Source organism: Gymnoscopelus microlampas (assembly GCF_963454915.1).
Source record: "Gymnoscopelus microlampas genome assembly, chromosome: 2".
Classification (NCBI taxonomy): Eukaryota; Metazoa; Chordata; class Actinopteri; order Myctophiformes; family Myctophidae; genus Gymnoscopelus; species Gymnoscopelus microlampas.
The window spans coordinates 2,746,395-2,764,096 of NC_139939.1; the positions used below are offsets into that span (position 1 = coordinate 2,746,395).

Below are 17,702 nucleotides of genomic sequence, written 5' to 3' on the forward strand. Positions count from 1 at the left end.
CTGGGAACGCATCTGTGTCATTTTAAGATTTCTTTGGTTAGATCTGTATTTTGGAAAATCGTGAAAGATCTTTGAATATATATATATATATATATATATATATATATATATATATATTAAGCCTGCAACGATACATGTATTCGTATTGAACCGTTCGATACGAGGGTCTCGGTTCGGTACGTGCTACGAACCGAACAATATATACTTTTTTTTCCCCAGACGACTTCAGACGATGCGCTCTGTGCTCAACCTACTAATCTACCCTGCTAGTCTCAATGGATCTGCGCTCAACAGTGCGACCGAGAGCCAGAGTTGCCTGCTCCACCCCCCCCCCGCTCCCCCACACCGAGTAAACAAACAAAATGTCACGCCGTGCGGTGGAATTAAAGCTGCCTTCTCGCTGAATACTACACTGTAAAGTTAAACTGTTGCAATAATGGCTAATGCCGATAGACCAGCAATAGAAGACCCTCCACTATCCAGCAGATCTGGGCGTTTGGAGCCACTTTGGGTTACGACCGGGACTGCAAAAGCAGAGCTGCCAAGTCTCACCCTTTGAGAGTGAGAGTCACGCAATAGGCTCTATGCACAGCAGCCATATTATCACTTCCTTCTTCACAGGTGTTACCAATGATACTGATGAAGGCTCTGTTCCATTTAGTGTAGCACAGTGGTTTCCACGACCCCCATAACTCTGAGAGAGTACAAATGGAACCAAATGGACCCGTATTTGTACACTCTCAGAGTTACACACCCATAAGGGGCCATTTGGAAGCCCATGAGGGACCCTGGACCCCAACTGTAGACCCACTGGTGTAGCAGAGTGTTTCCAGTGAGCCAACTTGCACACAATATCAGCAACCCTGACTCTGTTTGACCAGAATGGAACAGAGCCTTCATTAGTATCATTGGTAACACCTGTGAATGTCTTCATAATATGGCTGCTGTGAATAGAGCCTATTTAACCTCTTAACACGCCTCACGCCACACTTGCCATTTCACACACTTTTTCCCCCTCTCACAGCAAAAAAAAAAAAAAAAAAGAAAATCAGCAACCGTGTGGAAAACGGAACGCTTGTCCTAAAACACACTCCCCCCCATTTTTTTCGCCGACCGAGCCGAGCGAGATGTACCTGGGGCAAGCGTGTTTTGGGACAAGGCGTTCTTGCATTCCATCACACCCATTCACTGGCTTGTTTACAAGTCGAATTTGGGGAAATGAAATAATCAGGAGCTCAAAATCATAATGAGAGGATACAAGAGCTATCTGTGCAAAAGCTGCAAAGTGTACAGATATAAGGAAGTATTTTAAAACAGTGAAAGCTACCGAGGAAAAAGAAACAGAACGTGTTTAGACGTGGTCGCTAGTTTGAGTCGTCCAACGTTTGACCAAAACCGAAGGTGATCAGAGATCAAAGGATTTAGCTGCTGCCATTCTGATAATGTCAAGAGAAACCAGACAACACTACGACCAGGTAGGGTCCATGTTAGCCCTGGTCCAGAGCGTTAGTGAGTTAGAGAGAACTCACTAACGTTCTGGACCAGGGCTAGGTCCAAGTGTTTCCAAATGGACTGCAGTCTGCACAGAACCCTATCCATCAGATCCAAAGTAGACTAGGTTTTTTGCGACCAAAAGACCATGTATTATGCAAGCACATAATGAGGTTGACCAAAGTTTCTCAGCTGCATTATATGTGTTATTAGTGTCCTCTGAAACAAAGGGGTTTATAGTGAAAACTTACTTAAGCTGCTTTATAAATAAAGCACTTTGAAACTGAAGATGATGGCCAAAGTTGATGATAATTGATTGATACAAAATAAATAAGCCCCCCTCCCCCCCTGCGCAACGTTTCCTTTTTGCCACACATCTACACTTCATGGAGTACATTTTTTGTACCGAATTAAAGTAATAAAAAACGGAAATGAAAGGGGAATAACCGCGAACCGAACCGAACCAAACCGTGAACCGAAAATGTCTGCGCGCACGCGCAATGGTCACACATGTGTGACATGCGCAGACCCCCCAGAAGCTGTGCTTCTGGGGGGTCCCTGGAACAACATATTTTAAGATGGGGGTCTGCGGCCAAATACATCCCTGACATGAAAAAGTTGGAGCACCACTGATTTTATAGCAACAGTATGTTGCTATAAAATCAGTGTTTTTTATATGAATTTGGCCGCAAACCCCCATCTCAAAATCCAGCCCCCCCCCCCCCCCCCCCAGCAGTAAAGATTTGAGTTACAAATGTTTGCTTTAAAACATATATATTCAAAGATTTGCACACATTTTGAAGATCTTTCAAAAATATCATTAGCGTGTTAATCTTCTATTTTTGAACAGCCAAAGAAATGTATTGTCATCACTTCCAGTTTCACTTGTTTAATCTGTGTGCTGATGTTCTCTAACCTGATTGGATAAAATTGGTATCCCGACCTATGCATTTTCTGTTTACTAAAGAGCTGGAGAGACATGGGAGACTCTTGTTACTGAACAAACACTCTATAGCAATGAGTACTATCAGAATATAGAACTATTTAAGACTTATTTATTTTTGACCATTGCTCTGATCAGTGCAATACGAGTCAGTGGTGGAAAAAAGTACTCAAATGTTTTACTTGAGTAAAAGTATCAATACTGCCATGTAGAAGTACTCTGTTACAAGTGAAAGTCCGGAATTCAAAATGTACTTAAAGTACCAAAAGTAAAAGTACTATAATGTTTGAACATAGCAGATCTACAAGCTCACAACGCGCCGCGATGCGATGCGTTGTGAGCTTGTTGATCGGCTATTTTCAAATAGCCTAGGTATAAAATGGGCCAAAAGTGGTTAATGCATGTTTTATAATATAATAATGTATATCTGCAAAGTAACTAGTAATCTTAAGTACAGTACATGAGTAAATGTACTTAGTTACTTTACACCACTGATAAGAGTGCATCTGAAGGCAGCAACATGAAAATCCAGTATAAATAAACATACAGTAGTAACTGGACTGTAGCACTGCTCTGTGCCATACGCGCTATGCATTCATTACATCATTCAGTGTGTGTGTGTGTGTGTGTGTGTGTGTGTGTGTGTGTGTGTGTGTGTGTGTGTGTGTGTGTGTGTGTGTGTGTGTGTGTGTGTGTGAGTGCGTGAGTGCGTGTGTGTGTGTGTGTGTGTGTGTGTGTGTGTGTGTGATATGATGTAATGTAGAACTAGGGCTAACATCAGAGGGCCTTGGGCCATGATAGTGTAGTCTGTAGTTTTTTTTCACTACTGCGAGTATGAGACGCTTCAAAACAAGCTGCACATGTCCTCATAGGTGCGTTATGTAAGCACACACACACACACACACACACACACACACACACACACACACACACACACACACACACGCACACACACACACACACACACACACACACACACACACACACACACACACACACACACACACACACACACACACACAAACAAACACTCAAAGCTATGTGTAAAAGCCATGTGCGGCGATTGGAATCAGAGTCATTCTTCCACCACTGCGTCTCAATGTTTCCACTGTCGGCAGTGGGCTTCAGCCCCCGAGACAGACCCCCACTAACGACGAGAGAAGTAGTCCGTGCCTGCCCACCACCGCAGAGGTTGTGGGTTCGACTCCACCTCGTGCATCCGGCTTTGCAGAGTGTCTATTTCATGCACCTTATTCCTGGCTACGCCCACTGTGGGCCTGGCCATACCTACTGTGGGCGTGGCCAGGTAGGGGAATAGGGGAGGTGGGGGAGCCCCATATCAACGAGTTTCCCGTTTACCAAGTGTTGCCATGTCTGCTTATAATAAGCAATTTGGCCCCATAAATGTATCTTAAAAAGAAATGTGTTATATTTTAACGTGTAGATCAGCTATTTAAAAAAGAAAACTATAAAACAGGGCTTAATTTGTTAATGTATGTTTTGTTACAATAATCTAAATCTGAAATTGAACTAGTACAGTAACTGAGTTTTCAAATCAAGTCATGGAGTAAAAAGTGCAATATTTGCCTCTGAGATGTAATGGAGTATATAGTATAAGAACTAAATGGAAATACTCAAGTAAAATAAAAGTTCAAAATGTCTTGTACTAATCACGATGTTATGCTACACTTATCTCATTCATGTTCTTGTAAAAAAAAAAAAACATGTCTTCCTCTTAGCTGGACCTGGTGTATTTCCAACCATCGTCCTTCCGGAGACAATAAAATATGGATTTGGGACAAACACAAAATGGTACCCACTGGGGGAAAGGAAGGGGACGTTTTTTTTTATTTATTCCACTTGGAAAATGTCAACTGAGCAGTGGTGGAAAGTAAGTATTTTTACTTAAGTACTGTACTTAAGTACAATTTTGAGGTATTTGTACTTTACTTGAGTATTTCCAATTTCCAATTATTTTACTTCTACTCCACTACATCTCAGAGGCAAATATTGTACTTTTACTCCACTACAACTTTTTTTTAACTTTAGTTACTAGTTGCTTTTCAGATTATTTTACATTAATTATGATATTATGAAACATACATTAACCACTTTAGCCCTATTTTATACATAGGCTATTTGAAAATAGCCGATCTACAAGCTCACAACGTGTCACACCGCGACACGTTGTGAGCTTGTAGATCTGCTATTTTCAAACATTCGAGTACTTTTACTTTTGACTTTAAGTATATTTTGATGCCAATACTTTTGTACTTTTACTCAAGTAACATTTTGAATTTCCGGACTTTTACTTGTAAGGGCGCGCTCTCACCAAAAGTTGGCTGGCCGCTGTTAAACGCAGGTTGTGCGCCACAGTTTTTTGCAGCCAGCGGATTCTAAAAAAACGCTGTGACGCACCTGTCACTCACATTCAAGACCGTCCCCGTAGCCCGCACCGGCACCGCCACTAGACACAAAAATGTCTTTGCACTTTCACACTTGGGGTTCGTACATCTACATACACATTCAGATTTAAAATATAAAGTACTTAACCCATGGCCATGGATGTTACAATCATGTACGGGCCCTCATAAGTATCCGTATCTTCCGTATTGTTCAATAAAAAGCATTTTAATCCAATCAGTGGTCATTTTCTCCGTATGCTTTCAACTGCGCGACCCTAGCGGTTGAGAGGTGTATTGCACTGTTGGTACGTTATAACTCTATGGGGAAATGGCCACCACCAATCGGATTTAAAACAAAAAATATTGAACAATACGGAAGATACGGGTACTTTTAAGGGCCCGTACATGATTGTAAAATCCGTGGCCATAGGGTAAGCACTTTATATTTTAAATCTGAATGTGTATGTAGATGTACGAACCCCAAGTGCACAAATCATAAAGTACTGGGTGAGATGCAACAGCTACAACCAGTTGGTCCACTGAGAACACCATGTTGCTTCCTCTCTTGGGACGCAACATGGACGGTCCGCCTTCGACTCACCCGATTGGACAGAGGGGGAAAATCAGCTCCTGCCTCCAGCAGTTTTATGCTTCTACGTGCAGAGCGGATAAACGCAAGGTCTGCGCGACAAGTGGAAAAATCTGCTCTTGCGTGAATCCACGCATTTGCATTGACAAAGCATTGGCAGATTCTGCCCCAGAGGTAAAATAAAAGTGCGGTGGGAGCGCGCCCTAACAGAGTACTTCTACATTACAGTATTTATACTTTTACTAGTAAGTAAAACATTTGAGTACTTTTTCCACCGCTGCAACTGAGCTGGCTGTCAGTGGGCTGTATCACTGGCACTGACAAACTGCATTTGGGGCTGCTCTGTACCTAGCCCTGCTACACAGGGCTGACATTTGGGGTCTCAGGGGGTTTGGCGAGTACTGCACCACCATCGCCCCTTCTGTTCACTTTAGCCCTTTTAGACCGGGAACGCATCTGTGTCATTTTTAGATTTATTTGGCGATTCAAAAAATAGCAGATCTACAAGCTCATAGCGCGGCACCGCTGTATCTGCTATTTTTTTTAAGTACATTGTGCAAATGTGTGCAAATCTTTGTATCTCAAATCTTTGCTTCTGGGGAAGGAACTTACTGTACGTTGCTATAAAGTTGTTGTTCCCAAACTTTTTCATGTCAAGGGTCCCCAAAATTATATGTATTTGGGTGCAGACCCTTATCTCAAAAAGTGTTGTTCCAGGGACCCCCAGAAGCAAAGATTTGAGTTAAAAAGGTTCGCTTTAGAAAATATATATATAAATTCAAAGATTTAGAGATCTAAAAATGTATTCAAAGATCTTTGATTTGTGCCACGCTATGAGCTTGTATATCTGCTAGCCCAATTGAATCTAAAATGACACAGATGCGTTCCCGGTTTGAATGGGTTAAAGTCACATTTTGGTTCTCTTGTGCATATTTTCTGAAACGCTGAACATTTTTGGCAGTTTAATCTGATTTCAGATCAACGCTGAGTGCATCTCAATCCACGCCGGTCCATCTACACGTGGCACGTTATAGATACTATGTGTTCTCTCTGTCGTGTGGAAACCTCATACAGTATGTCCAAAAACTGTTAATTTTCAGGATTCACATAAAATATGGCAAAAGTAGCAGATCTACAAGCTGCAAACATACATGTGTTAACCACTTTCAACCTGGCACCCCTATTTTGGGCATGTCATTATATTAAACGCACATTTTCAAATGTTTTCTCCCACCCCCAAAAAATATCTACAAGCTCACGTGTAGCATTGCAACGTGTTGTGAGCTTGTAGATCAAGCCCCCCAGAGATATATACACAGATCACAGAGCATAATAACTGACTCCTCCAGCCCTTCCCACCATCTCTTTGAACTCCTGCCATCCGGGTAGGAGGTTCAAGAGCTTTAGGGGAAAGCGCCAGCAGGTCATCCAACAGCCTTCTTCCCCCAAACCATCAGAACCCTGAATGCTCGCCACATATTGCCCCCAAAACCAACATCTTGAGAGATGAATAGCACTTTGAATAGTTGGCTACTGTGTCTATATTGCACTTTGAATGCATCAGCACTTTTTATTTTTCATTTTTTTTACCAATGTTGTCTGCTCTCTCTGCTTTTTAATGTGTTTTAACATTGTTTGCTCACTCAACAGTAAACAAACCAACATACAGTACAAGTGTATACAGAGTATCTGCACATTTCCAAAGTGACAATTGAATGACTTTTAAGACCTTTTAAACACCAAATTGGCATTGTGAAAATAGTCGATCTACACGCAAGGCGTTGTGAGCTTGTAGATCGGCTGTTTTCAAACTACACTAAAGCCTACAATTCCAAGTGCTTGTCGGGGTGAGGGGTCCCCAGTTCAAATATGATTATTTTGCGGGGTCACGGCCTGAAAAGTCTGGTAACCCTTGACTTAAGTGATAACTTATTAACCCCCAAGGTTTTTTTTTCCGAAATGACACTTCTGCTGCTTCACCAAACATGTCCGGCCCGGGGACCATGTCGTGGCACGTGGTGGGGATATTTTTACATGTCCTGCAGCTTCCTTCCTAAAATGTATTATTCATGGCCCCCTAGTAATGGTCATGTGAAATTCATACATCGACGTTTCCGAGTTTTTTGACATTTATCTGGGGAGATAGGCTGTTTCTCATTAGAATTTTGTAAGGACTCCTATAACTGCTTGTTCCTCATTCTCGAGATGTGAAAGAAGGGCTATTTGTTTTATTTATCTAAAAATTCTCTAAAAAAGTATCTAAAAATTTTATCGATATAATGGAGTGGTTTAATTTGTACCTCAGAGTTATTGGGTTCCGTAAAAAAAAAAAAAAAGCTGCAACACTAAATGTGAACAGAGCCTTAATTTGTATAATTTAGGACACCTGTGAAGGTAGTAAGGAAGAGGCCCACTTTCTTTCCAATACGGCTGCTGTGCTTAGAGTCTATTTAAGCTTTGCCTGCAAATCGTTCAGCGGCCGCGGTCCAATTGGTAAAACAAAGCTCAGCTCGCCTGACTCAGTTCGAGCAGCAGTGCAACCAGTGGTGGAAAGTAACTACAAAAATGTACTTATACTGTACTTAAGTAAAATGTTTATACTTTTACTCCACTACATCTCACAGTCAAATATGGTACATTTACTCCACTACAATTATTTTTTTACTAGTTACTTTGTAGAGCTTGATTATTATTTCAAAACATATTTTAACCGCTGTGTGTCGATGAAATGAAATGTGTCCATGAGCAAGACTCTTAACCCCTAATTGCTCACAGGTTCTCATTGGAAACAAGACCGCAAGGACTTTCATGAACGACCTGTTAAAATGAATTATCCTTATCCTTAAGGGGTCCTTTGCCTGAAAAAAAAACTAAACATTGCAGACCCCTGCATTAAGCTATTTTCACAATTTCATCATATACTGTATACGGTTTGGACACCGCTGCTCTACACCGGATATCTTCACCCATAATAACCAATCTACAAGCTCGCAATGTGTTGCAACAACTCAACACGCACAAGCATGCACGCGCGCTCGCGCACACACACACACACACACACACACACACACACACACACACACACACACACACACACACACACACACACACACACACACACACACACACACACACACACACAAACTGTGTCCCTGGCATAACAGTGATGAGTGTGAAAGTCTCTCTCTCTCTCTCTCTCTCTCTCTCTCTCTCTCTCTCTCTCTCTCTCTCTCTCTCTCTCTCTCTCTCTCTCTCTCTCTCTCTCAGCTTTATTTTCAAAACTGGTACAGTAGGTCAATCTAATTAGCCAATATCTCATTATTTTCCTATGGTACTCTGCTCTCATATGGAAACAAAAAACGACATCTAAATTAAGGAAACAAAACCGTTACTTTCAAGGAAATGATAAAATAGCTTTTGTTCCAATGGATGTACTGTAGATTTTACTTAGTCAAAAGCTAGTATTTTCCATTGGTTTAATATTCTTCTCACACGCGATGCACACACACGCACACACACACACACACACACACACACACACACACACACACACACACACACACACACACACACACACACACACACACACACACACACACACACACACACACACACACACACTCACACAGGCACACGCACACGCACGGACAGACCAACGCAACAGGGTTTCCGAGAACCAAAGAAATCATCAATATCTGTATCTGTCGGCCCGAAGGACTGTGAAAGAAGCAGAAATTCTCAGTGTGTTCGGGAGATTATAACGTGCATCGGCTTCCCTGATTTGCCAACCTAAACCGCCCGCTTCATGTTTTGGCTGAGGGTCACATCACACTGACTCTTATATATATGAAGCATCAACTGATGGTGAGAAAACGTTAATGTTACTTCCACCGAATTAGTTAAATTTTCGTCAGAAACAGACTGTATCAAATATGAGTGACTGACTATCATAAACGATGCAGAGCCACCTCCCTGACAATATCGCAGAGACAGTTTGTTTATTTTTGGACCACAATTCTTATATGAGACGATTCTAAGATGAACCAATGTTATTCTCCATAGAGAAATTACTTCTACGACCCAGGGGATGAACGAGTGACATCAGGACTTCCGTATAGGACTCTTTGAGTCTCTGCCGGTCATCAAATTATTGGCTTAGGAATGCAACACAAACAAAAAAAATCTCCATGAATTCAAGGCTTCATGGGTTGTGTAATTGATAGAAAAGACGTACTTTCTTGGGTGAACTACAGTACTGTGCGGAGCCTCACATAGCATTAGTGTCACATAGCAGTACAAATGGAACGACTGGCATCGTTCCCAACATGCATGATGGCCCCCCAAAACATTAGATCATATTAGATAATGATAGCATACATACCATTGTGGTCTCCGCTATGGACCCAAAGCTGTTGATGAAGATATTACAGGACACATTCACTGGAGGACCTGCCACACAAATTTGGACGCGCACGCACACGCACACACACGCACACAATAAATACACAATGATATATATTACACAGTATACAGATTACCAGTATCCCGTGTTCCAGTTTTTAAAAAAAGTATCTAAAAATGAATTTGCGTCATCACTTGTATCCTGTATCCTGCGTGAGTTCTCTCACCTGATTGGATAACATTGATATTTTGACCTGACAATAAATGTTCTGTTTTAAAGAGCTGGAGACTCATGTTACTGAACACACACTCTATAGCAATGATTACTAATTCAGAGCTTATTGAACACTTACCCTACCTTTAACTAACTGAATACTTTGTTTATAATCTCTCCTATACTGTATATGTATTATCGTCTACATACACTGTAGAATCCTGAGTGTTCATTGAACTGTGAGGCAGACACACTCACCTTTAAAATCCGGTCTGATTCTGGCATCATATCCAGACGTTCTGCCCATCAGCTTGTCCAGGAAGTCAGAGGGAGACCAGGGTACCTGGCGATTCCTGGGCGCAAGGTCCAACTCCTTACCCAGTGCATCACTGTGTGTGAGAGAGAGAGAGAGAGAGAGAGAGAGAGAGAGAGAGAGAGAGAGAGAGAGAGAGAGAGAGAGAGAGAGAGAGAGAGAGAGAGAGAGAGAGAGACATACATTTATGAGACACCAAATGTACCTTTTTGGTCTCTAGCTGAAAACGTTTGGGGAGAAGAAGTAAGAAGCCTGAGAAGAAGTAATTAGAACTCATACATTGCTACACTGGTGCATGACACGTTTGCGTACGTGTGCGTGCATGCGTGTGCGACAGCTGTTTATGTTACATGCATCGATTAGGTCGATGCACAACAGGCTAGGTGTGTGGTCACATCCTGCTCAGAGTCTAATAGGCTCTATGCACAGCAGCCATATTATCACTTCCTTCACAGGTGTTACCAATGATACTAATGAAGGCTCTGTTCCATTTAGTGTAGCACAGTGGTTTCCACGACCCCCATAACTCTGAGAGTGTACAAATGGACCAAATGGACCCATTTGTACACTCTCAGAGTTACACACCTGTAAGGGGCCATTTGGAAGCCCATGAGGGTCCCTGGACCCCAACTGTAGACCCACTGGTGTAGCAGAGTGTTTCCAGTGGGCCAACATGCACAATATCAGCACCCTGACTCTGTTTGACCAGAATGGAACAGAGCCTTCATTAGTATGATTGGTAACACCTGTGAATGTCTTCATAATATGGCTGCTGTGAATAGAGCCAATTCACTCAGATGCAAATATTGTACTTTTACTCCGCTACAATTATTTGAAAACTTTAGTTACTAGTTACTTTGTAGATTTTGATTATTATTACAAAACAAACATTAACCACTTCAGCCCTATTTAAACTTGCTTTTTGAAAATAGCAGATCTACAAGCTCACAACGCGTCGCAATGCTTTGCATTTCTCCGCCGTGGAATGCTGTTTAGCGACGCTGTTTTGAAACTGCTACGACTGCAAAATGGAATGTCGCCGATTGAAAATTTCTTCTCTGGGCCACTCACACAACTACCCTGCTGTGTGTCTACAAACAGTTGAACACGCGATCATAAGGGATTTAGCGAGGTCTGTGGCGAGGTGAAAAAAGTAGTGAGCTTGAATTAGGCACACGGACAGGGCTTAGGAAATGTATGCCTGCTGTCTCTGCCAAGATGCGTATCAAACGGCTGGTCTCTGAAGCGATTCATACACGGTTCATACATTTATAGGTTAAGTCCATGACGCATCGCCGCCACAAACAGACCTTCTGCACAGGTCAAAACGGCAGATCCGCATATGTCACAGACGATTACTTGGATTCATGTTAGTTGCCTAAGCATCTCCTCCTACTATGTCAGCGCAACAAGTGGACACATTGTTTTCACACATTTGCTCAATCCTGCTATACTGCTGCCCAAAATATCTGATCTCCAAGCAAAAAAAAAAGTCGCTGCACTTGTATGCTTGTAGATCAGATCTGTTTGCGCAGCATGCGTGAAAGTGAAAGTTACTGCAACGTGCATTGTTGCCAAATTTTGAGAGAGAAATAAACAGCCTTGTCTATGAAAACAAGCCCAAAACTGTGTATTGGCCTAATAGTCATGTGGCAACTAATAGGCCAAATGACCTATATATATATATATATATATATATATATATATATATATATATATATATATATATATATATATATATATATATATATATATATATATATATATATATATATATATATATATATATATTGAAAATAGCCGATCTACAAGCTTACAACGCGTCTTCATGGAAAGACTTCACAGAAAAACAAGCCCAAAGTCGCTTATAATAAGCAGACATGGCAACACTGCCTGTGTGTGTGTGTGTGTGTGTGTGTGTGTGTGTGTGTGTGTGTGTGTGTGTGTGTGTGTGTGTGTGTGAGAGAGAGAGAGAGAGAGAGAGAGAGAGAGAGAGAGAGAGAGAGAGAGAGAGATAGAGAGAGAGAGTCAGAAAGACGTACACAACCCGGGGAACATAGGGATGACCCCTATGTAATCATCCATTGCGCAGGGAATAAACAAACTGATTACAATAATATCACATTCTCTATAATTAGTAACATGTTGGCGATACATGTTGGTGATCTAATAAAATATGGTTTTGATGAAAGACAATCAGAGGTTAGAGCTCATGATTCAAGCTTTAGTGTCCGACTTCGTTTTGAGCCAAACGCGCACGCATGCAGGCTGGGCAGCGGCGCACATTGCTCAGATGAAATACAACATTTAGAGGTTATGTTTATGGGTTTGTATTTCATTATTATTATTAGGCCTAGAGGAGAGACATCTCTTTGCCAGGCTGAGGTTCCTATAGCTGAGAGTGAAATGCAAATGATTGCGAACGTGGAAGGAGGCGCGCCGCGCGCCTCCGCCCAAGTGGAGCTTACTATGAAAGTCTGCTCGGCTTGTGTGTGTGTCTGTCTGTGTGCAGTGCACTGCCTGGGTGCGGCCGACAGAGTGCGCCAGAGTGCGGCTGCAGTCAAAATACAAACACACACACACACACACACACACACACACACACACACACACACAAAGTCCGTAAATACACAATATTTTCGAGCTGCGTTCGCTTCCAGCGTTCGCGCGTCTTACTTGTCCATTAACTAGAACAGGGGTCTTCAACGTTTTCAGGCCAAGGACCCCCTAGCTGAGAGAGAGAGATGAAGCACGGACCCCCACTATATTGTATAAAACTGCTCTTTTTTCCCTCTACACCTATACCTCTTTGCCAAAAATAGCCGATCTACAAGCTCACAACGCCTCGCGCTTGTAGATCTGCTATTTGTGAGCTTGTAGATCTGCTATTTTTGGCTAAAGTTCTCCTCAGAAAAAGGATGGTAGGCTTCAAGACCCCCTGTAGTAATTCTGAGGACCCCCTAGGGGTCCCGGACCCCCTGTTGAAGACCCCTTAACTAGAACAATGACGGTCTCCAGGTGGTCTGGAGGTGTGAAGAGTTATCTAGCTGGGGGAGAAAGGGGTGAGAGCTGTAAAATAACGTCAGAGATGGTATAAGCTGCTAAGCATGGCTAATTTCATATTTAGAAAACGTTTCAGATGGAGGAAAAAAAAACAGATGCGATTTGAATCGAATATTTAGAAAAGTCATGGAAGGGGAACCTTCTGAGAGCTTCATGAGAAAAGATAATCCACTTCAAAGTCTCAAAATCGGTCAGGCTGGCCGCTTAGACACGCGAGTGTTAAAGCACAGCTCAAGACCTATTTCTTCACTCTTGCTTTTAGTTGATTTTTAAAATCTCTGTGTTGTTATTCATATCCTCACTGTTTTGCCTGATTCACTGCCTTTGTTGCTTTTATTTTAATGATGTTTTATGCTTTTGCTTTTCTTGTCTTGCTTTATTGTTAAATTAGTTGAACTTTGTCTTTCTTGCTCTGTAAAGCACTTTGAGCTGCATTTCATGGCATGAAAGGTGTTCTACAAATACAGTTTATTATTATTATTATTTATTGGGTGAACTACTCCTTTAAACCTTACACGTCACTGTGACACGTTCATAGGCGGATTAGGAAGAAACGGGCCCCTGGGCCGAGACACGCAAAAGGCCCCCCCTCCCCCTTCCGTGGGTGCACGCGCGCGCAGCGCGCGTGCACGCACCCCCCTCCCGCGCGCACGAAGCGTGCGCGAAATTTTTGCGGTTAAATCTCGGTTAATAATGGAAATTAATAGGTTTTTTTTCGGTTAAAAACGTCTGTGCACGGCGGCAGATAGGCTAATATAATGCATGTTTTACCTATAACTTAAATACAAAGAAATTGTTCGGTTATATTGCGGTTCATAAGGGAAATTATTAGTTTTTTTTATGTTAAAATTGTTAAAAAAAATATGTTAACATTTTTTTTTATAAAAAAAAAAAAAAACGCTCAAGCTCAGGGGCCCCCCTAGCTCAGGGGCCCCTGGGCCTGGGCCCAGTCGGCCCGTTGGGTAATCCTCCTCTGGACACGTTGTTACCATGTAGATCTGCTATTTGTCATACAAAAGGGTTAAATGAGATGGAAGCCTGACTATACAGTAGGGAATGTACAGCATTGCACTACTTTAATTGGTGTGTGTGTGTGTGTGTGTGTGTGTGTGTGTGTGTGTGTGTGTGTGTGTGTGTGTGTGCGTGCGTGCGTGCGTGCGTGCGTGCGTGCGTGCGTGCGTGCGTGCGTGCGTGCGTGCGTGCGTGCGTGCGTGCGTGCGTGCGTGCGTGCGTGCGTGCGTGCGTGCGCGTGTGCGTGTGTGTGTCAATGTAAAGGAATAAGGATGGAGCCCACAGATGGAATAATAAATAGATGGATCAGTAGTCATAATTCAGTCACACACACGCACACACACACACACACACACACGCGACACACACACACACACACACACACACACACACACACACACACACACACACACACACACACACACACACACACACACACACACACACACGTGCAAACAGTAGTCATAATTCAGTCATAATGCTGTGTATCCTTAGGCTAAGTGCACTGCCATAAACTCATCTGTTACATAAGAGACCGGCCGGGGCTCACCACACACACACACACACACACACACACACACACACACACACACACACACACACACACACACACACACACACACACACACACACACACACACACACACACACACAAGCCGAACACACGCACGCACGCACGCACACACACACACACACACACACACACACACACACACACACACACACACACACACACACACACACACACACACACACACACACACACACACACACACACACACACGCACACACACACACACACACACACACGCACCTACATTTACAGAGCTGCCAAGGCCTTTACTGTCAAAAGATCAGTCTACTGAAAGAGAACATATCTGAAAAGTGATACAGGAACACAGTGGGAAAAACACATGTGCAACAACTGTGGCGACAAGAAGACGGATAGACAGACAGAGAGACGGACGGACGGACAGACAGACAGGCAGACAGACAGACTAGGGTTGCCAACCGTCCAGATCTGAACTTGTAGATCGGCTATTTTCGGCAAAAAGAGGTTTGGCGTAGAGGGGAAAAGGAGCAGATCATGTACGGAGGTCAAGTTGACTAAGTATTGAGGGTTTAAGTGGTTAAATGTCTGAACTAAACAGAAAACACAGCACTGATGACGGTGCTGTCAAACAAGCCTATGAAGCTATCAATGAGATCTATCCAACTGCATCACAATTATGTACAACATGTAGTGGAGGTCCCTGCTTCATCTCTCTCTCAGCTAAGGGGTCCTTGTCCAGAAAAAACATTGAAGACCCCTGCTCTAGACGTAGTAAACTGGACCTGAGTGGTCTCAGTGTATTTTTTTCCGTCTACACCAAATTTCTTTACCAAAAATAGCCGATCTACAAGCTCACAACACGTTGCGCTGTGAGCTTGTAGATCGGCTATTTTTTTGGCTAATCCCCGTCTCTGTCGGGCGGAAACCTCATATGTCCAAAACTGTTACCCTCCAGGATTCAAATTCAAAAGCATCACAAGTACAGATGTGCCATATCACTTCCCTGATCTTTCCTTGAAAGTCCCCTAAAAAGACACAGTTTTCCCCCCTATTCGCGCCTGATTAGCCTTTGTTTGAAAGTACAGTTTTTTGCTATTTTGGCATTTTTGTTTTGCTATTTTTGAATTGCAATCAGGAAAAGTTAAATTTTTATTGAATTTCAAATGCATTTAGTTATACTTATGTTAACTTTATGAACTTAAATACAAATACATTGGACATAAAAAAGACAACAGAATGTTAATACTAGTCATTAAGCTACTAATATAGACTGAATTAATTAGAGCGGGTCATGTTTGCATGTTTGGAATTGTAACAGCTGAAATCAATGATATATGTCAGTATTACGATATTAACCTGCGGGCCACATTAAGTGAAGGTGGGGGCCGGACGAGGCCCCCGGGCCGCCAGTTGCCCATGTATGACATATACAGTATATAATGAGGTTTCATCCTTTTCTGGGCGTCCTTATTTTTCATGGAAATAAGGGACGCCCGGCCGGGTGACCCTATACCAGTGGTTCTCAAACTTTTTCATGTCAAGGACCCCCAAATTGACACTTATTAGCCCGCGGATCCCCATTTGAAAAGATAAGCCAGGGACCCCCCATAAGAGAAGATTTTTACGGCTCTAGCAGTGATTCTCAACCATTTTAATTTCAAGGACCCCCATTTTGACATGCATTAGGGCTACGGACCCCCATTAAATGGCATTTCTATCTCTGGGACCCCAATTCATATTGTAAAATCAATGCTAATTTAACTCTGAGAGTGTACAAATGTTACCAAATGGACCCGTTAGGGTCCATTTGGTAACATTTGGTACTCACCATTTGTACACTCTCAGAGTTACAGACCCATAAGGGTCCATTTGGTTCCTTGGTTCATTTAGCTGGGGACCCCCTGGAACCCCCTCAAGTACCCCTGGGGGTCCCCGGACCCCACTTTGAGAACCAATGCCCTATACGACGGACAGACAGACAGACAGACAGACAGACAGACAGACAGACAGACAGACAGACAGACAGACAGACAGACAGACAGGTTCAGTCAGTCAGTCAGACAGACAGATGCTGTGTAGCGTCTTGATCTTAACCCAACCCTCCGTTCATCCATGACCTTATAAGAAGATTTACAGCAGCTTTTGATCTTTTCACAGCTGTTTTTTCCAGCCTGTTGTATCCTTAAAGTTCTGTATAGCCTACTTGCTTTGACTTTCCCCAAAAATATTATAATCCTATATTCTACATATTCATGCTGTTCAAAGAACGGGTAAAGCTTAAACAGGAAAAGTCTTTTTCCCCCCTCCTTTTTTTGGCGGGGGGGGGGGGGTGGTTGGTTTGTGTAAGATGCAACTTATGAAATGCACGTCGTCGCGCGAGCGAACACACACTCAAACACATATACGTGCACACACAGCAACGCATGCACGCACTGCAAGAAGAGAGCCAGGGGGACAGAGAGCGAGAAGAGACAGACAGACAGACAGACAGACAGACAGACAGACAGTGACAGGCAGACAGAGACATACAGAGAGACAAAGACAGATAGAGACACACACACAGACAGAGGCAAATACACACATACATTGCCAGAGAAATACGGAGAGACAGAGACACAGACAGAGCCAGAGACATACAGAGAGACAGATAGAGACACACACACAGACAGAGGCAAAGACACACATACAGAGCCAGAGAAATACAACGAGACAGAGACAC

At 42.8% G+C, this 17,702-nt stretch overlaps 1 protein-coding gene across 1 annotated transcript in view; it reads right to left on the bottom strand.

Moving 5' to 3' along the window:
• Positions 1-17,702, bottom strand: part of LOC311063813 (glycine receptor subunit alpha-3-like) — a gene marked incomplete at both ends in the record, with an annotated part of 141,636 nt that overhangs the window by 59,088 nt on the left and 64,846 nt on the right. The window contains 2 exons of the mRNA XM_084083424.1: positions 9,810-9,877; positions 10,302-10,432. Coding sequence (XP_083939550.1) covers positions 9,810-9,877; positions 10,302-10,432 — 199 coding nt within the window. The remainder of the gene's footprint in view (positions 1-9,809; positions 9,878-10,301; positions 10,433-17,702) is intronic.